Source organism: Chiloscyllium plagiosum, unplaced genomic scaffold (assembly GCF_037043375.1).
Source record: "Chiloscyllium plagiosum isolate Xiang-an unplaced genomic scaffold, Cpla_swu_hap1 HiC_scaffold_1, whole genome shotgun sequence".
Classification (NCBI taxonomy): domain Eukaryota; kingdom Metazoa; phylum Chordata; class Chondrichthyes; order Orectolobiformes; family Hemiscylliidae; genus Chiloscyllium; species Chiloscyllium plagiosum.
The window spans coordinates 90,501,677-90,525,077 of NW_028270139.1; the positions used below are offsets into that span (position 1 = coordinate 90,501,677).

At 41.5% G+C, this 23,401-nt stretch overlaps 1 protein-coding gene across 3 annotated transcripts in view; it reads left to right on the plus strand.

Annotated features, from left to right (window-relative positions):
* Nucleotides 1-23,401, plus strand: part of pde4d (phosphodiesterase 4D, cAMP-specific) — a 1,351,522-nt gene that overhangs the window by 214,421 nt on the left and 1,113,700 nt on the right. For all 3 annotated transcript variants that reach the window (XM_043689292.2, XM_087988820.1, XM_087988837.1), the window contains one exon: nt 22,718-22,953. In XM_043689292.2, the coding sequence (XP_043545227.1) occupies nt 22,718-22,953 (236 nt within the window). The remainder of the gene's footprint in view (nt 1-22,717; nt 22,954-23,401) is intronic.

The following is a 23,401-nucleotide window of genomic DNA, read 5'->3' on the forward strand; positions in this document are numbered from 1 at the left end:
GTTCCATAGGCACTGAGAAAGGAGATGTGGCTGTAGTCGCGAGTTTGCTTCAGGACGTGGCTGAAGAGCTTAAGGGCAGAGGAGATGACCTGGGGTGCAGTGAGAGAGAGACTCACTGAGATCATTGTAGAGACAGGAGGAGAACTTCTTCAAGATAGGCATCCTTGAAAGAGACTTCACGGTGGGGTTGAAATCCTTTCTTTGGCAGCTTCTCTGGATGAATTTTACTGCTTACCACCTAAATGTTCCACTTTCTTTAATGACTTTACTGAATTAATTCCACTATTATGAATTTCTTTAAAAGATGAGACACTCCTCCTTTCCTGAACAATTTTTTTCTGGATAATTCCCATTGAATGTGCCTTTAATAATGTGGTCTCTTTCACTGTTTTACACCCTTATACAACAACCATGTGTTCAGCTGTCAATTTGCTACCTTAAACATCCACCACCAGATTACCAAAGGTGAACACAATTGCAGAAAGATAGTGTGGGAGAATTGGGTGTGTAGGAGTGAATTGCATGCAATAGGCAGAGACTGCACTGACTTGGGTGGCAAACTTTGACAAGCTAGCATGGTCTGGTGACATTACTTCCTCTACTGGTCCTGTGGGAAAAGATATCCTTCCTCTGCATCACCCTGTCCAAAAGGACCTTTAGATTCTTGTCCACAAAGCTGGGCAGCAATTTCCTCTTATCTGTCATGACTAGGACAAATATCACAAAGCATGCCGGGCATCTGCAGATTGACCATGCTTGACTGGGTGCACAGGAGCCTTTTAAAATGGTGTCTGTGTCAGGAATTCTAGGATAACGAGTATTCTGATTGAGGCAAATGGAAAATTGGGTCAGCATTGGATGAGAGGCGTGCTGTCGGTAGGTAGTTAATGAGCAAGTTGTGTACAGGAGCATGAGAAAGCTCAACAGGCCTGAAAGAGTGAATCTCTCCATGAAATGCAGTAAAAATTACATTTTGCAAAACTATGGGAAGATTTAGTTCAACACATAATACTGTGCCATACTGAATAACAGCCAAAGCATATTCACAGTGGATCACAGGTCCAGACAAATTGACCCTGTACCAATTTTGTCCGAGCAACACATTTTAAAATCTGCTCCATTTTGTCTCCTAGACATTCCATATGTCTGAGTTGATTAATAATTCTTATGGGACATTTTCAAAATGTACTTGCTTGAGATATGGCTATTGCCGATATTTATTACCTAGCCCTAGTTGCCCTGAGGTTTTGGTGGGTCGTTGTTTGGAGCCATTGCAGTCTATGTCCTGAAAGTGTTCCCATAGTGACGTTAGGTAGAAAATTTCAGAATTCACAAAATGGTGACAAATGTTTATGTCGAGTTGTCATGTGACTTGGAAGAAAACACGTTTCAATGAACTCTGGGGGCCTCTGTCCTACTAAATGTTGAATTTGTAGGTTTGTAAGGGAAAATTGAAAAAACTTGTGAAGTCATTATAATGCATTCTGTGGGTTGTATACATTACAACAACGATGCATCAGTCATCAGGGCTGTAGATGTCTACATTAGTGGCTTAGGTACTTACCAAGTGATCTGTTTGGTTTGGATAGACAAGATTTTACTTCGTAAGGGAAACTGAGTTTTAAGGAACACTGCATAGTCGAAGATTATATTACAATTATGATGGTATAAAATAAAGTAAGACTAAGAGATTAGTATGTACCATATTATATTTGCAGAACCTGACACACTTATCTTGCTGATCACCAAAGATAATTGCCACAATGAGTCAGCAGGGAGCCAGTTATAGAGCTCCTCAATTTGCAGCAGGCAAACTTGGAAAATACAATCAATATAGTCATTACCAGCAAGGTCATCCCAGCTCTACACTGCCTATTATTCCTGACTAGATTGCAATAAGAGCTGAGTGCTCATTGCACATGTATCAACACCATTTCATGCATTTTCTCGCTGAATAACGAGATCTTCAAAGTAACTGCACTGTGTAGCCTTCCAAATAGGAGGTGAGCACCATGGGGAGGTTGAGTGTATTATTTACCCCTCCAAGACCATTTAATTCAATTCTTACCTGTGAGAAACAAAAGCTCACTCACTTTAATAATTTCAATCTGAGACGAATATCTGAACAACAGCTTCTTTTTTATTTATACACCTATAGGTGGGTGCTTTGTCTAATTACCAGGTAAGGTAATTACAAAATGCACAGTATATCCCAAAAAACCCTCGCAATTTATACTGTTTTTTTCCCATATGTTTTCCTTATTCCATTGTCTGTTCCCTGCTTCGCTTACGTCACTCATTTCCTTAAGACTTATCCCACAACTTCTGTTTATCCTGTCTTGTCCGTGACAAACTCTTATCTCTGACTCCCTTAAGGGTGTTTGACGTCAGTCTATTATAGATTATTGATTAGGCATATCTTTTCTTCTATCAGCATCTATTTCCATCCAGAGGCCACTTTGACCTCTTTGATTAGGGTTTGTTCCTGTGTCCCCGTGTAAGGGGGAAACAGATGCTTTCCTGTTTGCCCATATATCCACCATTGTTCTGTATTCACGTCTCATGCTAACATATCCTTTCTTTTTGCTGAATATGTATTTTCTCATTCCTATTCTGTATCAGAATTTATACTTGCAGAATTAACATTAATTCATTTATATCCCACATTACCCCCTCCTATTTTTGTCATTCTTGCACTGGCCCTGGTGGGCAATGCTTGTAAATTATTAATCATTTAAAAGTGACAGGGTTGATTTGGTGGTATTTTTGTGTAAAAGAAATCTTTCAAATGACCAGGAACAAATGATAAATATCATTGTTATCCTTGGATGTCCCATGATTCAAGGATGATGTCGATTCTGAATGTTGAATTTCTGTCTCTATGCCTACGACGTATCTTCAGCTGAACCCACCTCTTGGTGGCTAACCACCAGTTCCCATGTCATGCTAAACTTTCCATTCACCCGCCAGTGCACTCTGTCAATGTGCTGGGAAGACAGTATTTAATAGGGGCAACAGTGGTCTCACTATTAGCTGCAGAGACAAGAAGAACCCATATTGCATTTTGTGGGGCACAGTGGCTCAGTGGTTAGCACTGCTGCTTCGCAGTGCTAGGGACCTGGGTTCAATTCTAGCCTCTGGCAACTATCTGTGTGGAGTTTGCTCATTCTCCCTGTGTCTGTGTGGGTTTCCTCCAGGTGCTCTGGTTTCCTCCCACAGTCCAAAGATGTGCATGTTAAGTGAACTGGCCATGAGAAAAGCAGGGTTACAGGCATAGTGTAGGGGAATGGTTCTGGGTGGGATGATCTTTTGAAGAGGTAAAAACGAGGATTGCAAATGCTGGAAACCAGAGAATGGATTAGAGTGGTGTTGGAAAAGCACAGCAGGTCAGGCAGCATCCGAGGAGCAGGAAAATCAACATTTCGGGCAAAAGCCCTTCATCAGGACTAGAGGCAGGGACCCTGCAGGGTGGAGAGATAAATGAGAAGGGGGTGGGGAGAAACTAATATAGAGTACAATAGGTGAATGGGGGTGGGGATGGAGATGATAGGTCAGAGAGGAGGGTGGGGGAAGGTAGCAAAGAATACAGTAGGTGAATGGAGGTGGGGATGGAGGTGATAGGTCAGAGAGGAGGGTGGAGTGGATAGGTGGAAAGGAAGATAGGCAGGTAGGACAGGTCATGGAGACAGTGCTGAGCCTTCCACATCCATCAAAATTTTACCTGCACATCCACCAACATCATTTATTGTTTCTGTTGCTCCTGATGCGGTCTCCTCTACATTGGGGACACTGGATGCCTCCTCGCAGAGCGCTTTAGGGAATATCTCCGGGACACCCGCACCAATCAACCCCACCGCCCTGTGGCCCAACACTTCAACTCCCTCTTCTGCTCTGCCGAGGACATACAGGTCCTGGGCCTCCTCCTCCACCGCCGCTCCCTCACCACCTGACGCCTGGAGGAAGAACGCCTCATCTTCCGCCTCACAACACTTCAACCCCAGCGCATCAATGTAGACTTCACCAGTGTCCTCATTTCCCCTCCCCCCACCTGACCCTAGTTCCAACCTACCAGCTCAGCACCGTCCTAATGACCTGTCCTAGCTTCCTTTCCACCTATCCACTCCACCCTCCTCTCTGACCTATCGCCTCCATCCCCACCCCCATTCACCTATTGTACTCTATGCGAGTTTCTTCCCACCCCCAACCTCCTCTCATTTATGTCTCCACCCTGCAGGCTCCCTGCCTCTATTCCTGATGAAGGGCTTTTGCCTGAAACATCAATTTTCCTTGGATGCTGCCTGACCTGCTGTGCTTTTCCAACACCACTCTAATCCAGACCCTGATCTTTTGAAGAGTCAGTGTGGACTTGATGGGCCAAATGGCCTGTTTCCACACTGTAGGGAATCTGATTCCTTTAGGGAAGGTCAATCAAAATAAGTGCAACTAATGCCCAAACTTTGAGAATGATGTACCCTCCTTGGGATGAAATACCCCAACTGTTGAGGGCTCATTGAACACCAGTGATGGCAAGAAGGGATTGAGAGCATTTGGACTGCTGAGAGAGCATGTGAGCAACTCCAAGGTGCATCCTTGTGCCCCAATTGATGTGGCAAAGTGTTTATCAAACAGCATTGCAATACTAGTTGCTGGTGTGCCCCAAAGTGCAGCATTTAACTACAGAAGTGCGCTGTAAATGGAGTGAGGATATGCCATGATGGTGCAGAGAGGCTAATGTCTGTGGAACATGGGGCTGTATGTCAGTGCTGCATATTGGCCCTGAGATGTTGGTGCTGTCTGTCCAAGGTGCAGGTCCAGAGGAGCAGCTGGTGACTTACACTTACCAGGTACTTGTTCCGACTGTTATGCTGGGAATTCTCAGCATCCAGTTTATATCCAGCAGGTGATAGGAGAATGAGTCCAGATAAAGGAATAATGAGGGTAATAACAAACAACAATCCCTGTTAATAGGCTTCTGAACAGTCTTGAGTGAGAATCTCATCTCAACATCTGAAACTTGGTTAGAAATGCAATTTGTTGCTCCTGAAATCAAGGAAGGCCTCATTTAATCTCTCATGTGATCCTCCCAAATTTGACACCAAAATTCATCTCATTCAGGGCTTGGCAAGGTTCCACAATATTGGAATTGTCTCTTTTAGAATGGTTTGTTAAATGGAGGCTCTCCCTATTTCTTTGGTGGATTTGAAGGTTCCATGATGTGAGTTCAAGATGAGCAAGGAAGGTCTTGTTCAATATTTGCGTCCAAGCTAATTTTTATCTCTGACCACTGCCACCTTACTGCTTCTGGTCAGCAAATGACCCGCGTTTCTCCCATTGCAGCGAGGAATACACCTCAAAAGTTGCAATGAAGCATGCTGGGATATCTGGAGTCCATTTATAAAAAAAGTTCTTCCTTCCTTTGTTTGCTTTATGACAAATTTATTATGTGATTCTCTCACCATTGCTTCTTTTACACATCACATTAAACGTATGCTGTCTAATTTTTGTGCCTTTTATGAGTGGGAACACCATCTTCCCAGCTACTTTATCCAGCTGCACATGATTTTGTAAACCTCACTCAAATGATGGTGCTGCTGATTTCCCAGTAAGTGATGAAACTGAGACTTTGTGTGTCCTGTTAAGTGGAACATCCCCTCAATTTTTCTCACCATATATTTGTCTTAAAGTACACCTAAGAACAGGTTGTCTAGTCATTATCTGTGTGAGACCCTATTGTACACCAACTGCCTGATATTATACTTCATAAGCTACTTTAGTGACTGTGAGAAGCTTTTGGATAGTCTGAAAATCCATGAATAGTTGTACATAAATACAAGTCAATTTTGCCCGATATCTCACTATCAGTTCATCTGTAGATGAGCACCATGATAAATGCGGAATTAGACATTGTTGGACCTCCGTTGTACCATTCTATATTCCCAACTGAAATTTGATGGCACAGCAATGAATAGACCAACTTTTAAAAGTCAGAAGTATGTTTACATTGTCAATGCATAGATGATGCTCGTGCAGGATAGAACATCTGGTCACTCTAGAACTCCTTCCATGTTTATTCTTTAGATTTCATTGAATGAAATCAGGCAAATGTTATGACCAATCTCGTGTCAAATATGTAAGGTGGGAAGAAAAATCTAATTTAACTTTCACACTTTAATAACCCTCCTTTTGAATTCCTCTAAGATATTTGATTGCTATGCTTAGGTGCAATATCAGAATTATGCACTAATGATGTACGTCCTGAGTGGTGCCAACTCCTTCTAATATTTTTAGTTTATCGTGATTGCAGTCACAATGCATGGTATTGCTTTATGAATGAATGGAGTATTGATTTTCCATCCAGTTAATACACTGCAATTTCTGTTTCAATTCAATTTTAATGCAGTTAAAATTCAATGCAAATTACAAATATATTCTGCAAAAAAAAGCCCAGATTCTTGGTTTTCTTCTGTCCCTTTTTTTTCTATCTTGGATGGAATTGCCTTAACATTTGTGTCACATCCATACCATACAATTTTTGCTGAACATCTTCCTCAATGTTCAGTAAATAATGTGAAAGCAAGTCAACACTGGATTCATATTTATTCTCCAGTAGAATGCCATAAGGAGCATCACAAGGTACAGTGGCTCACAGCCTTGTATTATTAGTGCAAATGTACATTGAGAAAGATTGGAAGAAGCTTAACTTTGAGATTTATGATGAATTTTGAAGAGAAAGCTGACAACCTCCTTAGAGTCATAGAGTTGTACAGCACAGGAATATACCCTTCAGTCCAACTCGACCATGCTGACCAGATATCCTAAATTAGTTTAGTCCCGTATCACTCTAAATCCTTCCTATTCATAAATCCATCCAGATGCCTTTTTAAATGTTGTAATTATACTAGCCTCCACCACTTCCTCTGACAGCTCATTCCATACACACACCATCCTCTGCGTGAAAAAGTTGCCAGTTAGGTCCCTTTTCAAACTTTCCCCTCTCACCCTAAACCTATGCCCTCTAGTTTTGGACTCACCCACCTTGTTTAATTACCCTATCTATGCCCCTCATGATTTTATAAACCTCTATAAGCTCACCACTCAGCCTCTGATCCAGGGAAAACAGCCCCAGTCCATTCAGCCTCTCCCTAAAGCTCAAACCCTCCAAGACAGGCAACATCCTTGTAGATCTTTTCTGAACCCTTTCAAGTATCAGAACATCTTTCCGATAGGAAGGAGATCTGAATTGCATGCAATATTCCAACAGTGGCCTAACCAATGTCCTGTCCAGCCGCAACATGACCTCCCAACTCCTGTACTCAATGCACTAACCAATAAAGGAAAGCATTTGAGATGCCTTCTTCACTATCCTGTTTACATGCAACTCCACTTTCTAGGAACTATGAACCTGCACTCCAAAGTCTCTTTGTTCAGCAGCATTCTCCAAGAACTTACCATTAAGTGTATATGTCCTGCCCTGATTTGCTTTTCCAAAATGCAGCACTTAAAATTTATTTAAATTAAACTCCATCTGCCACTCATTGGCCCATTGGACCAACTGATCAAGATCCCATTATACTCTGAGGTAACACTCATTGTTGTCCACTATACCTCTAATTTTGGTGTCATTTGCAAACTTCCTAACTATACTTCCTATGTTCACATCCAAATCATTTATGTAAATGATGAAAAGCAGTGGACCTATCACCAATCTTTGTAGCACACTACTGGTCACAGGCCCGCAGTCTGAAAAGCAACCCTCCACCACCACCTTCTGTCTACTACTTTCAAGCTAGTTCTGTATCCAAATGGCTAGTTCTCCCTGTATTCCATGAGATCTAACCTTGCTGGCCAATCTCCCATGAGGAACCTTGTCGAACACCTTACTGAAGTCTATATAGCTCATGTCCACTGCTCTGCCCTCACTAATCCTCTTTGTTACTTCTTCAATAAAATTAATCAAGTTAGTGAGACATTATTTCCTATGCACAAAGCCATGTTGACTATCCCTAATCAGTCCTTGCCTTTCCAAATACATGTAAATCCTGTCTCTTGGTATTCCCTCCAACAACTTGTGGGCGGCACGGTGGCACAGTGGTTAGCGCTGCTGCCTCACAGCGCCAAAGACCCGGGTTCAATTCCCGCCTCTGGCGACTCTCTGTGTGGAGTTTGCACATTCTCCCCATGTCTGCATGGGTTTCCTCCGGGTGCTCTGGTTTCCTCCCACAATCCAAAAAATGTGCAGGTTAGGTGAATTGGCCATGCTAAATTGCCCGTAGTGTTAGGTGAAGAGGTAAATGTAGGGGAATGGGTCTGGGTGGGTTGCGCTTTGGCGGGTCGGTGTGGACTTGTTGGGCCGAAGGGCCTGTTTCCACACTGTAAGTAATCTAATCTAAAAAATCTAAAACTTGCCCACCACTGATGTCAGGGTCACTGGTCTATAGTTCCCTGGGTTTTTCTTTCATTTCTTAAATAATTGCACCATGTTAGTAATACTCCAGTCTTCTGGCACCTCACCTGTGGGTATATCCTTGCCTTTCCAAATACATGTAAATCCTGTCCCTCAAGATTCCCTCCAACAACCTGCCCATCACTGATGTCAGGCTTGCTGGTCTATAGTTCCCTTGATAGATTAAAAGTGTCATTTAAGAATGCAGAACCACTCAGAAAAATGCAGGAGAAACACTAATGAAGTCATTTAACAAACACGACAGTTCTATTAAACAAAGGGCACAACCTTCCCAGCCTCTAAACAATTGGGACATTAGTAAGTAAGTTGGGGAAATGACATGAGATGGCCTGCTAAGAGCAAAAATTCCAATTTTCTAACCAAGTCTTGAATAGCAAGATGAGATTTGCACTTGTTAGTGGTGAGAATCCTATTTGTATGCAGTAGTATGCATAATGCCTCATTTTTAATTAATCTTGTCTCATTTATATGTGGCTACCCATTCTCCCACCCGCTAGATAAAAGCTAGAGGCTGACAAATCCCAACATGAAAGTCACAGCAGATACCTGGTGAGTCCAGCTCACCACTAGCTCCTCCATACCTCCCTCTTGGACACTAGTTACTTTCATCTCGGGAAACTCTCCAAATCAGAGACTGCACACATCCCATATGCAAGGCATTGGCATCTGGCACACACCACCCTCATCATATCGTCATAGCACATTTCTGATCTACTTACAGTTCTCCACTTCACTTTGGAGCACTCTGGTACCTTTCATTGCAATGCTGCTGCAAGGACACTTATTGCCCAGGGAAAATCTCACTGATTGGAGGAGGGTGCTTGCCGATTCCTTCAGCACTCAGCACATTGTGCCAACTTCAATGCTCACTGCACCTCTGCCTCACATTTCCGTTTTGCAATTTGTCACCTCAGTAAAAGCTAAAAGCCCTAGAGTTTCTGTCTTGTTAGGCTTAGCACAGACACAAAGCAAATTCGCTTGTTATGGTAATCTGCAGTCATCAGTCAAGGGTGGACATGTTACTCTGTGACAAAGTTCTGCATCAATTTAATGCAGCCTACCTGGCAAGCATACTGCATTTACATCAATCATAAATAGACATGTCTCAAAGTCTAAGGGAAGTAGTTCTCAATCAGTCCAAGGTGTGTTTTCTGGCAAGCAGGGGTACAGTAAGGCAAAGATATAAGATACTAAGATATAAGAGTAGAATTAGGCCAACTGGCCCATTGAGTCTACTCCATGATGTGGAAATGTCGGTGTTAGACTGAGGTGGACAAAGTAGCTACCTGACGAAGGAGCAGCACTCCGAAAGCTAGTACTTCCAAATAAACCTGTTGGACTATAACCAGATGTTGTGTGATTTTTAGCTTCTTACAATCATGGCTGATATGGTTCTTAATCCCATTCTCCTGCCTTGTCTCTGTAACCTGTGATGCCCATACAAATAAAGAATGTATCTCTCTCAGTCTTAAATACACACAATGACTTGGCCTCCACAGTCCACTGCAGCAATGCAAGCCTGAGGGAGTGAGGGAGGTTCCCTAGCATCCGTGGCATTGACAGTAGGAAGCACAAGATTTCCCAGAGAACCGCCAAATGGAGGAGACTGAACTCCGGCAGGGAGTGAACTTAAGAAAGATTGTTGAACACACCTTTTTTTCCTTTATTTTTCCACTTAATACTAAGAAGGACTGTAATGTTAACTTTTAACTTTATTTCTTTATTTTTCTACTTATTATTAAGAACAATGGTAATGCTTTACTTTTAACTTTGTTTCTCTTTGTGACTGCTTGTTCTTAAGTTTTGTTCATACCTAAAATGGTGCCATGTCTGACAACATTGTAAACGTTTCACTGTACTCCATACTTCTACACTTGAATACACGTGACAATAAAGCTTAAATCGAAAATTAAATCAAAATTGCTGCTTTTCACAGATTAACAATGCTGAAGAAGTTCCTCCTCATCTGAGTTCTAAAGGGTCAGGGTCATCCCTCAATTCCTGGGGTTGTGCTCTCAGGTCCTAGTCTCTCCTACTAGTGAAAACATCTTCTCCCCATCTACTCTATCCAGGCCTCTCAGTATTCTATAAGTTTCAATCAGATCCCCACTTCATCCTTCTAAATTCCATTGAGTACAGCGCAGAGTCCTCAATCTTTTTTCATATGACAAACACTTGATCCCTGGGATCATTCTTGTAAACCTCCTCTGGAACCCCTCCCAGGCCAGTGCAGAGAAATGGGGGAGAAGCAGGTGCTCTTGCAATCCCAAGACCAGGAGCAACTTCCCATGGCTGCTGGACAACTTCCACATGAAGAGGTTGAAGGTCCCTTCAGGGTGTGGAAATACAGGAAGTCCAAACTGTTGTTGACGATGCCATTTCCTCTGATAAGCAAGAAAGTGTCACCACATGCTGAGGATGTCCTGGACACTGTTACAGAACTGTGCTGACTCCTGGAGTTGGCCCTGTGACAAGGAGCGGGTGACCATCCTATCCAGTTGGCTATCCTGGTGACAGCACTAAAATATTCCAATAAACATGATCCAACATTCTATGCACTGCACAACTAGAGCAGAGCAAGGTGATGGAGTATGAAGGACCAGAAGAACAGTAGCTGTCCTCTGAGAAAGAAGAGGAGGACATTGAAGAACAGAAGGAGCATCACCTTTTGCACAATGGAGTGATGCAGTATCAAATGTGACAAATTAGACAGACTTAATTGACACCAGTTCCAATAAATGACAACTGGATGCAATGATCATTCATCAAGTGTAAATATTTTGGTGTGTGAAAGCTAAGCAGTCTGTTCCTGTTCCAAATGCAGCTAATGTCAGTTTGCTTATTGGTCGCTTCTGCTGTTGCCGAATACAAATGAATGTTTTGAACTGTTTGAAGACTTTCATGGACTCACATTGAACAATGAGAAGATGCTCTGTGCTGGGGAATAAGTAGCACTGAAACTCTCAGGGTTCAGACTAAAGATGAGTAAGTTGTGCAGCTTTGTTGCTCAATGGCAATAGATGTAAGAATCTGCACTTTTATATGCAATTAACTGGTAACTGTGAGGCATGTGCCCTAAGAAGCACTGGTTTGTGATTGTCTTTTGTCATGTTCGTAGTGGAGGGCATTTCTGTTCTGCCAATGCTTAACCAGGTGCGCATGGCTGGGCTTCAAATTTGGCATCAGCATATTTGATCTCTCAATATTCCAGTAGTGGTGAAGTGGGAGGAAGGCATGGGTGCAGCAATAAGGGGCGGTGATGTACATTTAATGAAGCAAATTAGGGAGTTATAGCATTAGAAAACTCACTCAGCACCCGGTCAGAAACCTGCCAGGAAGCTTGCCAAAAATTAGAGTTGTCGATTTCAGATAAAATACTGCCCATAGTGTCATTTTGAGTGAAGATGTTTTCTTGAAGTAGAAGAACATTTTTCTCAAAAAACGTCTTTTAAATTCACACATCTTTAGTCATTCATTGGAATTATGCATCTCTGGTTGGATCAGCATTTAAAGGCAACCAAAAACTCATCGAGGAACAGCTGGTCAAAGAACAGAAGGTATGTATTTAATTAGGCTGCTTAAACTCCAAGAACTTAAACAAACGGTAAATCTATTGAGACTATCATCTGATGAAGGAGCGTCGCTCCGAAAGTTAGTGTGGTTCCAATTAAACCTGTTGGACTATAACCTGGTGTTGTGTGATTTTTAACTTTGTACACCCCAGTCCAACACCGGCATCTCCAAATCATGAATATTGAGATTAGTTACATAGGCATAAAAAGAGTTTCATACAGTAAATGAATTGGCAATCTATGAATCTACCGGATTGGAACAAATGTTTCCCACTGCTGTCAATATTGAAGAACAATCAGACTCTAAGAGCCAGCTAGGGTTATGAAGAGAAGCAAGCAATGAGATAGTCAATTTAGTCCATTGATGAATTTATAACTGATACAGCTCAGCATGCAACACAGTTGGCAAGATGAATGAATAGCTATGACAGATTCAAATCTGATGTTGCTGAAGCACCTAAACGGAAGCAATTTCCAGCAGAATATTAAATTTCTTTTACTTCTCAGGAAAAATCTTTAATCACTGTACCATTGATCATGCCTAGTTGAAACAAACTCAAACAGCAGAATTGAGGAAAATTTACCAATGCTGAGGGCAAAAGAGCAATTCCAAAGTACTCAGCATGTTCATGTCAAACATTTAGCAGGCTTCGGTATGAATCCGCTGGTGGATTGGGAATAAAAAATGTCTGATGTAGATTGACCATGTCGAGTGAACAATTCCATAGAAGCCAATACTGAGACAGGACAAACCAACGTCCAAAAATTCAAGATACTGGCAGAAAGAAATTACACATTTCAGAGATTTAGGATACACATAGAAGAAATTGCCTGCTTCAGTAGAAAACACATCCTCTGAAGGGAACTCCCTGAGATTAAAGGTCAGGTTAAAGGCCCTTCAAGTTAAAAGGACCTGTAGTCCAGAGATTGTCAGGAAAAGATTCAAAGGCAATGACCTTGCCCCAGCAGATCACCAGTCTTCTACGAGCAAATAGAGCATCTTCCAGGAGAATAATGAAGCCTCCAGGTCATCTGAATTTGTAAAGTCAGAGATTTGAGGGAGGTGCAGTGCAGATGGGAATGTTAAAAGTAATTACATGCACAAATGCAATCCGAATAATGAAAAGAAAATATTTTTGCAAATGAGTCTGAAAAGGTTAATACCCAGGAGTCTGTCCATGAGCATTCTTAACTTTAATGATGTCTTATGGACTTGTAGGTGGAACAGTACAGGAGCGTAAAACAGTCAGACCTAACATTGGGTCCTCCTCAAAGTCATAACAGTGTCTATTATAGGCAGTCCCGGGGGTATGAATGACTTCCGCTCTGGAGTCTATTCATAAGTTATTTGTTCACAATGTGAAGCACAATGCAGAACAGGAAATGTTCATATATCAGATCTTTAAAAGTTTATATCCTGTATGGGATCATATTCATAAGTATGCATGTTCATAAGTATGTATGTTTGTAAGACGGACACTTAGAAATTGGGAACCCCCTGAAAATCAATATAAACTATAACTGGCTGACATGCAGTAAATTACATCTTGTGAAATACAGGAGACTCTTCTAGTTAGACCTGGAAGTGGTTATCATTTCTCACATTTGACCAAGTAGACCCTGTAGCTTTCTACTTGTGGAGAGCATCCTTCATTATGAGAAGCAGCTCATGCTGTATGGTAAGCAAACAGGCACTCTAAGATATGCTGATGGGTAAAAAGGCCTAGCAATGGTCCTGATATGGCAGGTAGAGAAAATTTTCAGCTGAAATGCCTTGAGGCCAACCTATAGCACATGGACTATGGTTCAAGGCAGAAGCTCATGACTACCTTGTCAAGCGCAACTGGGGATGGGAAATAAATGCAGATCAGCCAGTGAAGCCTGGATTCCACAAATGAATTTTAAAAATGTTGCCCATGGCACCCGTATTTGTTGAAATCCACTAACATTCATTGATTAAATGAAATCTTTTTAATATTTTTCTGTTTTCTCTTCTAACAATTGATGAAGCGCCTACACTCTCAGTTGATTCTGTACCTAAGTGTTCCCATTGTTTTTCTGAGATGAATTCATATCAGAAAAGGATGACTAATTAATTAATTTAACACTTGCTTGAAGTAATGAAAGTTTGATATCTTTCATTAACTTTGTGAAAAGCAGCAAAACTCTCGAATTGATGAAATGATACATGGTCTATCTTTCAACTTCCTTTGATGTGCCTCAGTGCATGCTGGGGAATTCTGCAAACTGCATATCTTCAGACGGTTCTGACTGCACGCTGAAAATCTATGTATGCACTTGGGGTAAAATTAATCCTTGGGCTTTAGCACAAAGCAGGCTGCCAACTGCTAGTACTCATTAACATTTTAACATTTCATTATCTTTACAACTTTATTGTGGACAAAATTGAGTAACCAAGAAACAATTCAGAGAGCACTTGTAGCCAGTTGTGTGGAACAGATAATACAGAAGGAGCATCACCTTCTGCACAATGGAGTGATGCAGTATCAAATGTGACAAATTAGACAGACTTAATTGACACCAGTTCCAATAAATGACAACTGGATGCAATGATCATTCATCAAGTGTAAATATTTTGGTGTGTGAAAGCTAAGCAGTCTGTTCCTGTTCCAAATGCAGCTAATGTCAGTTTGCTTATTGGTCGCTTCTGCTGTTGCCGAATACAAATGAATGTTTTGAACTGTTTGAAGACTTTCATGGACTCACATTGAACAATGAGAAGATGCTCTGTGCATTGGGGAATAAGTAGCACTGAAACTCTCAGGGTTGTGCAGCTTTGTTGCAGATGTAAGAATCTGCACTTTTATATGCAATTAACTGGTAACTGTGTGGCATGTGCCCTAAGAAGCACTGGTTTGTGATTGTCTTCTGTCGTGTTCATAGTGAAGGGCATCTCTGTTCTGCCAATGCTTAACCAGGTGCGCATGGCTGGGCTTCAAATTTGGCATCAGCACCAATGATCTCTCAATAGTCCAGTAGTGGTGAAGTGGGAGGAAGGCATGGGTGCAGCAACATGGGACAGTGATGTACATTTAAAGAAGCGAATTAGGGAGTTATAGCATTAGAAAACTCACTCAGCACCCGGTGAGAAACCTGCCAGGAAGCTTGCCAAAAATTAGAGTTGTCGATTTCAGATAAGATACTGCCCATAGTGTCATTTTGAGTGAAGATGTTTGAAGCCATTTCAAATCAGACACCTATGTATTAAAAATAGAAAAAGCTTGTAATAAAACCTTAAATGAGTGGGCTAATTATGAAATATAAGGTAAACATATATACTTTTTACGTCTATATTAGAAGAAAGATGGTAATAAGGGACAGACACACTCAAGACCATGCGTGGAGCCAAGGAAGTGGGAGAGATCCTTAATGAGTACTTTGTATTAGTCTTCACCAAAGAAAAAGGACATGACTGATGTTGAGGTCAGAGATGAATGTTTGAATCCTCCAGAGAATGTCAATATATTGAAGGAAGATGTTTTGAGTATCCTAAATTGCATTAAGGTAGACATGTCCCCAGGGCCAGATGGGATCTATCTCATGTTACTCAAGAGACAAGGACAGAAATAGCTGGGGCATTGGCAGATATCTTCACATTCTCTTTGTCCACAGGCAAGGTTCCTGAGGACTGGAGATTAGCCAATGTTATTCTCTTGTTTAAGAAAGGAAACAGGGATAATCCAAGAAATTATAGGCCAGTGAACTTGACATTTGTAGTGGGGAAGCTCTTGGAGGAGATACCGAGGGACAAGATACATGTACCTTTGGAAGAAAATGGACTAGTTAGTGACAGGCAGCATGGTTTTGTGTGGGAAGGTCATGTCTCACCAACCTGATTGTCACTTCTTCAAAACTTCCAAAGATAATTGATGACGGAAGGGTTGTGGATGTAGTTTATCTGGATTTTAGTAAGGCATTTGATAAAGTCCCACATGGCATATTGATACAAAATCTAAAATTACATGGGATTCAGGGTTGTTTGGCTAGATGGATACAAAACTGGCTTGATCATAGAAGGTGGAGGGTAGTGAGGGAAGGGTGTTTTTCAGAATGGCAACCGGTAACCAGTGGTGTTCCACAGGGATCAGTCTTAGGTCCTTGGTGGTTTGTAGTATATAAATGGTATGGAAGAAAACGTGGTTGATCTGATTAGTGAGTTTGCTGATGACATGAAGGTTGGTGGAGTTGCTGATAGTGCCAACGATTGTGAAAGGATACAACAGGATATCGATAGATTGGCGACTTAGACACAGAATTGGCAGATGGAATTTAATACGTGATTCATTTACTTCATTTGGCATTTACAATTAGTTACTTTGTAATGATTTGGAGATGCCGGTGTTGGACTGGGGTGTACAAAGTTAAAAATCACACAACACCAGGTTATAGTCCAACAGGTTTATTGGAAGCACACTAGCTTTCGGAGCGAAGCTCCTTCATCAGGTGATAGTGGAGGGCTCGATCGTAACACAGAATTTATAGCAAAAATTTGCAGTGTGATATAACTGAAATTATACATTGATTGTCTGTTAAGCCTTTCATCTGTTAGAATACAGTGATAGTTTCATTGTACAGTGAAACTATCACTGTATTCTAACAGATGAAAGGCTTAACAGACAATTAATTTTTCAATGTATAATTTCAGATACATCACACTGCAAATTTTTGCTATAAATTCTGTGTTACGATCGAGCCCTCCACTATCACCTGATGAAGGAGTGTCGCTCCGAAAGCTAGTGTGCTTCCAATTAAACCTGTTGGACTATAACCTGGTGTTGTGTGATTTTTAACTTTTACTTTGTAATGAATGTGACATGTTTAGGTACAGATCCTTTCATGTTGTCTGTTACCTTTGTAACATCTAATCTTAATTGTTGATGTTTTTCTGGTTTGATTTTCTCTGCCCTCTTTCTGCCTTTCTTCGATCCTCATTTCCCAGATTAATGTTTTACTCTCTTACTTTGTCTCTACTCCTTGAGACATCACAGTTTTCAACATTTAATCCCCTGCCTGCAGACAGAGGCAGAGTAGTACACTCCTGCTGGAGCTCCTTTGCTCTGCCTGTTCTTTTTCTTTCCTTTTCCTTCTTTTTTTCTCCTTGTTACGTCTCCTCTTCCATTAGCACTGGAGATGAATTCTTGAGCAGCAGCAGGCGCCAGCAGCAAGTCCCTGGAGCTGCGAGCCCTGGAGCGGTGTGTGGGTTATGAACCCGGAACACTGCAACCAACGAGTCCTGGCACAGCATGTGGGCAGCGAGCCCTGGTACAGTGTGGGCAGTCAGCCTGGTACAACATGTGGGGAAGCAGCCCCAGAGCAGCAGGCGGGCAGCGAGTCCCGACAGAGACCAGTGTGAGAGAGGCAGTCCTGGCACTTAGTTTGGAGTAGCTGAATGCCAGTATGGAGTGGGCTGGAGCTTGGAGCGGAGTAGGGATGACTGTTGGTCTGGGGTCTGGCGCGGGCAATCAGACTACCTGCGGAGGCCCTGCGCTGAGCTGTCACACTATAATGTCTATTTGAAATTTCTCACCTTACTGTAATATCAACCATTTAAAAATGTCCTATTTTTAACTTACTTTTCAACTCTAAGTAAACCAACTATTTTTATTCATCTACTATATCCAAGAATTGTACCTAGGTACTTGTACCTAAGTTGTCGCCCTAAGAAGGCAGACATTGTAAAAGCTTTTCACTGTACTCCTACAATGGAGCACACATGACAATAAAAGGATTTTTTATTCTACCCTACTTGTAAATTGTCGACTTCCCAAGCAGTGTGGTTTGAAAGAACGCAGGCCCCAGCATGGTTCAAGGGATGACCATCCTGATGGCATGGTATGAAATGTCAGTAGCTTGTAAACTGGAACTCTCTTGCATGTGGCACAGTCAATGATATGGGGATTGTAAGCTTTTGAGGTCCTGCTTTCTACTGTAGAGCATAGCTCCTCAGACTCTTATACTTTCCTCGTTCTACCTATGCCATTGGCACTGACATGGCCTACTCCCACTGTATCCTCCCCCTTCCATTGCAAGGTCATGTCCAGCCCTGAGCAGATGTCCTAAACTCTGGTACTGCGCAGGCAACACAGACACATGGACTCTTGCTCTTTGCTGCAGACAACCGTGTCAATTCCCTGCATTATCATCTACATTTACATTCCTTGTTGCTGCCCTTACCTGAATATCTTCCTATACCATAGCGTCAAAATCATTTTACCTATTCTTCTATGCCCCTGCTCTCATGCTAGCTGTCTGAGAAAATCTCAAACCTATTGGACAATTGCAGAGACTCCTCCAGTCCTGTCCTCTGGGTCCCCTTAACTATCTCACCCACAGTCGTACCTTTCTGTCCCTGACCTCTAACCAAATCAGATCACTCTATCCTTAATACCGTGGTCCAAAGAATCGAAGTAACTTTCCCCCTGCCTAATATGGTGTAGTGTCCGACAATGGGCTCCTTATCTGTACACTCCTCTTAGTGATGCTAAATGCCTGTCAGGCTTATGACCCTTGAATAGATTATTAACAGCATGTAGAGCAATTAACTAAGTCCTCCTAAGTGCAGGGGGCACACGTTCATTGATGATGACCCTAAATATCCTTCATCAGGCTCTTCCTCCAACTCATTGAAAGAGAGTACAATGATTGCGGGGTCTGATTGGTTTGGAGGCTCTCGTCAGCCTCCTTGGTGGATCGTCACTTGCTGCTCCTCCATGTGGAGGCTGTGGGGTAGCTGCTGGAGGTTGTTGCTCCTACTGCTCTTGCTGACTACATTGTTATTGCTGTCTTTTCTATGCTGACTTTGGAGTTGAATCAACGCCTCAAGCACGCCAGCCACTGAGATCTCCATGTCAGATGCAAGAGCAGATAATCTGTGGGAGGGGATGTCAGAAAGAGAACATCTTTACATTGAAGGAACCTTTCTGCCCTCAGGGGGCATCACAATAAAACGTTATATTGTGCCCTCACAAAAGCTGACATGAACACTACCCAAAGAGGTCATTGGCATGCTTCCATAAGAAGGATTTGAGATATGTTAACTTATCCAAATGTACATCACACCACCAAAATTTTAATACTACATTGTTGGAATAGGATTTTGCCAGGAATCCACCATGTTAACATGCCTGATGGAAAGTCACACTTCTACATCACAAACAATGCCTTTGCATACTTATATTTCAGTGTTTGATTGTGGTAGTTACAATGTTTTGCTTTCCAGTCACAGGTATGGAATATGTTTGTGAAATAGAAACCTCGGGTACCATCCTTTAGTGCCTTTGATTATGTTTGCTTAGGTGACATGACAAGGAATCAATTAATTCTCATAATCATGCGGTCAAGAGTGCTTGAGCCACAATTCATGATGCACATTCTTGGACAATGACCAACCTGCCAACAAAGTGCAAATTGAGGCCAGATGGGTGGGATAACGGAATAAGCAGAGGCCTGATGACTGTAAAGATCCCCAGCACAACCTCAAGGTCTAAACTTTTATTCTAGCCCAGGAGTAAAAAAAAACTATTACTCTGCCCACTTTGCAGTGATTTTGGGTTGTTGTTCTGCAGTTGACTTTCATTCCAACATCCCAAGGTTTCAACTTTGTTTCATTGTGAGTGACCCTCAGGCTGCACATAATGCTCAGATTTCCTGCCATCTTATATATTCCCTTTTGTCTCTCACTGATGACCCTTATGACCTTTCAGTCTTCCCCTATTTTGATTGAGTCCCTTTGCACACAATTTTATTCCAACTTTACACACACAACCCATGATTTTGGAAATTCCTAGTCTCCCCATGAAAAGGCCAGAGTTTCAGTGACCTGTTTGAATACTTCACTTCCAGAACTCCCAGTCCCCACCCATTCACATAAAGGTCCCATCTTTTTATTTTTAATTGCTATTGCCATTATTCCTTTAGCAACCCAGTACAATGAAGGCCATCCCAAACTGAGTTATCCACTTTCCCAGTTCATCATGATTGTCCCATAACCATTATTAACCAATATCACCTCCCAGCCTGACTGGGAGGACAGCGTTGGCTGAGAATGGCTTAGCTCTGGAACAATGTCTCCACATCACCCAGACTGAGCAATCTGTAACTGATCTGCACTTGATCTGCAGAACAAACCATGGCCCAGTCCCTCAAATACAAGGACATTTATTCCCAGACTTTTGTAGAATGAAATACCTGACTTACTGTGACCAAGTCACTTTAGTGTAATAGGATGACTGACTGTGGTTTCCCCTTGATCCAACTAAGGATTACTCCCCTTTGACTTTCACACATGGCTAATTGCTTGAAGCACATGAAGTGTGTTTGCAGTGTAAACTGCTAGCACATGCTACAGCAGTACCGTTGACATAGCATAGTACTTCACAGTAACCTGTCTACCCCATTGCTTGTTCAGTATATTTCCCTGTGCCAAGCTGCCTGTCTCTCCATCCATGCTAAAAAGCAACGTAAGCCACATTAGGGGACAACCTGTAACTAAACACAAGACCTTATGTACTACAAAGCATTGCATCCCATACAGAGATTGGCAGTGTATAGGTCTGTGCAGAAGTCAGTAAGTGTACGCTAAGAAAGACAAATGAACCTGACCTATATGAAGGCTGCCAGCATCCAAATAACTAAAAATGAGTGAACAATAAGGCCCATAAGATGTCTTCTGTGTAAATCCATCAGATGATTGTGCACTGTTACATGCAAAGTAACCGGTCAGAAGCAGACAAGTCATGAGTGTCACTGTGCTCCAAAATCAAGTGTTATAGGGCTGTATTAGTGTCTGAGTTGGGTCACGAACCGGCTTAGTTTTATGGTGAATGACAAAACAAAGAACTGTGGATGCTGAAACAAAATCAGAAATTGTTAGAGAAACTCAGCAGGTTTGGCAGCATCTGTGGAGAAAGAAACAGAGTTAATGTTTTGGGTTGAGTGACCATGATGAAGCTTGAAAGGCAGTGTGTGGTGTGTCATGATCAGCGTAAGGAAGAAGCTGAGTTTGTGGAAGTAGGGGCTGATGCTGACTTGCATAGGTAAAAAGTCAAGAAGGATAATGATCATGGAGGGTGCAGGGATGTTGTTACGAAGAAGCAGCAGATGATGGTTAGGACAAGCATGAAGCAAGTTGCAGCCAGTGGATTCCCTGACCTACCTGTTGACAACTGACACTAGTTCTCGGAAAGGAGAATTGGAAGTGATGTGTAAGTAAGATGAGCTGGGGCTTTAATGATATGCAAACTAAGGTGGTTGCTGCTCCACAGCAAGATTCCGAAATCTCAACTTAATGCTCAAGGTGAAAATCACAAGACATTTTCCCAATGCCCAGATTCTGACCTTTCATTTCCTCTGAATTTTTCCGACTTCCTCATCGTTGTTGAGGCTACCCAAAGGAGGGGAATATCCACCCAGTGTATCAATTGCTTTATAATAAAAGTAGAATTTACCAGAGTTTTAAAAATGTTGTATAAACCACCATACAAATAAAATCATTTTAGATCCGTTCAAACAGGGGCTTTGATTTATTTATGGATTGCATGCCACTGATTAAATTTTCATTGAACCTGTACTGTCTACATGGCTAAAAGTTCCAAACTAGGAAAAAGAGTAACTTTATGAAATTGCTGTTCTGTTTCAGATGCCTCACAAATGAAGAATATTTGTAGTGAGGTTTGGGATGTAAAAGAAGCAATAGATGAAGAGGTCAGAGTCTTGATAGTTCATGTAAAATACCTTTCAAGGAGTGAGAGATTTTCTATGGAAGGACTGAAATTGGTGGTGAAGGTATATCTGTATGATAGCAGGGACTAAAGATGATGCTTATCTGGAATAAGTTTTGAATTACTGAGGTCAGAAAAGCATGGCTATTGGGCTATAGGTGTCATTATTATAGAGCCAATAAACAGAACTATGATAGACAGTTTGCTGATGCAGCAGAATTGGAGACTATGTTAAAGCAATGCTTATAATTGATCAAAGTAGGTGAATGAAAAGGGGACAAAGAAATATGAGGTAGGTCATGATCAGGTTAAGAAGGAACCTGTGCTTGGGCACGTGGTAGCAGCTGTGATCATTAGAAGGAAACATATATCAACAGTTGTGGTGAGGAGATGCAGCGGTGATGATTTTGAGGTAATAGCAGTGATCAGGGAGGAAGATGTATGCCAGTAACACATTTTTCTTTGAAACTGGGATTGAGAAGAACATTTCCACTTTTCCTAACTGTAGATCAGGTAAATATATTTTTAAAAATTACTATTTTGTATTGAATTAAAATTTGCTTCTCCTAAGGCTTGTGCTCGTCACCTTAGGGATACCTGATCTAACAACGGGGGCTTCAAAGTAGACATGAACTTATTGTTATGCAAAGGGATTAAAACGTTTACCAATACGTCTCCAAAAAAAAAGTGCTTTCCATTAGCCATGTTGTAGGTTAAGGAGGCATTATTGAGGGATAATGCACACAGATTAAGCAGCAGACTAATACCATTCCACTGAACTAGACATTGAAAGGAGGTGGTTGACGTAGATAGCATACTTGCCCATGTCAAAGGAGGAGCACCTATAGTCCTATTTAAAAAATATGTAATTTATAATTAATTGAATGAGGTACCCAAGGCAAATCAGGTATTCACAACTAATTTTTTTTTTCTTCATATAGAATATAGACAAAATCTCAGAGTCTGATAGCCTGGATTCAGAGGTGCAATCGGAAATGGAACCGTACGTTGTACGAAGACTTTCATTTCATGCTCTGCAGCTCCCACCTTTATCCTTCAGATTAGCAGAACAATATGATTGGGAAAAAAAGTCAGAAACTGAATACATACCAAGGCCAACAACGCTTCCCTTAAAGACTCTTCCTTTAATTGCTATCACCTCTGCAGACAACTTGAGGTAAGTAGAAAGTTGTTGACCTATAATGTTCAATTTGATGATGATTCACAATCCTTAAACTGTCTCATGCGTTCTTCCTAGAAATGTTCCTAATTCAGATATGTATACAACCAATATAGAAACAAAATTAAGTTCTCTTTGGGATAAAAGTTGTTCTAAAGTGGTGCCTCGGAAAAGGAAAATTGGAACTGAGTCAACTGTTGGTGATGGGATGTTGTAATGAGTATATGCAGCACACTGGGATTATTTATGATTGACCATGGACATTAGAGTATTATGTTTCATCTGTGACTAAGATCCATCGCATTTGGTTTCAGGTATCCATGTAAATCACTGCCATAAAATATTCTATTTGATCAAACAGTACGAAGCCTGCCAGTAGTAAAATAAATTCTCATGAGTTATTTTAAAAATAATTGTTTAAATATTGAACTCTACTTTGGGGGTA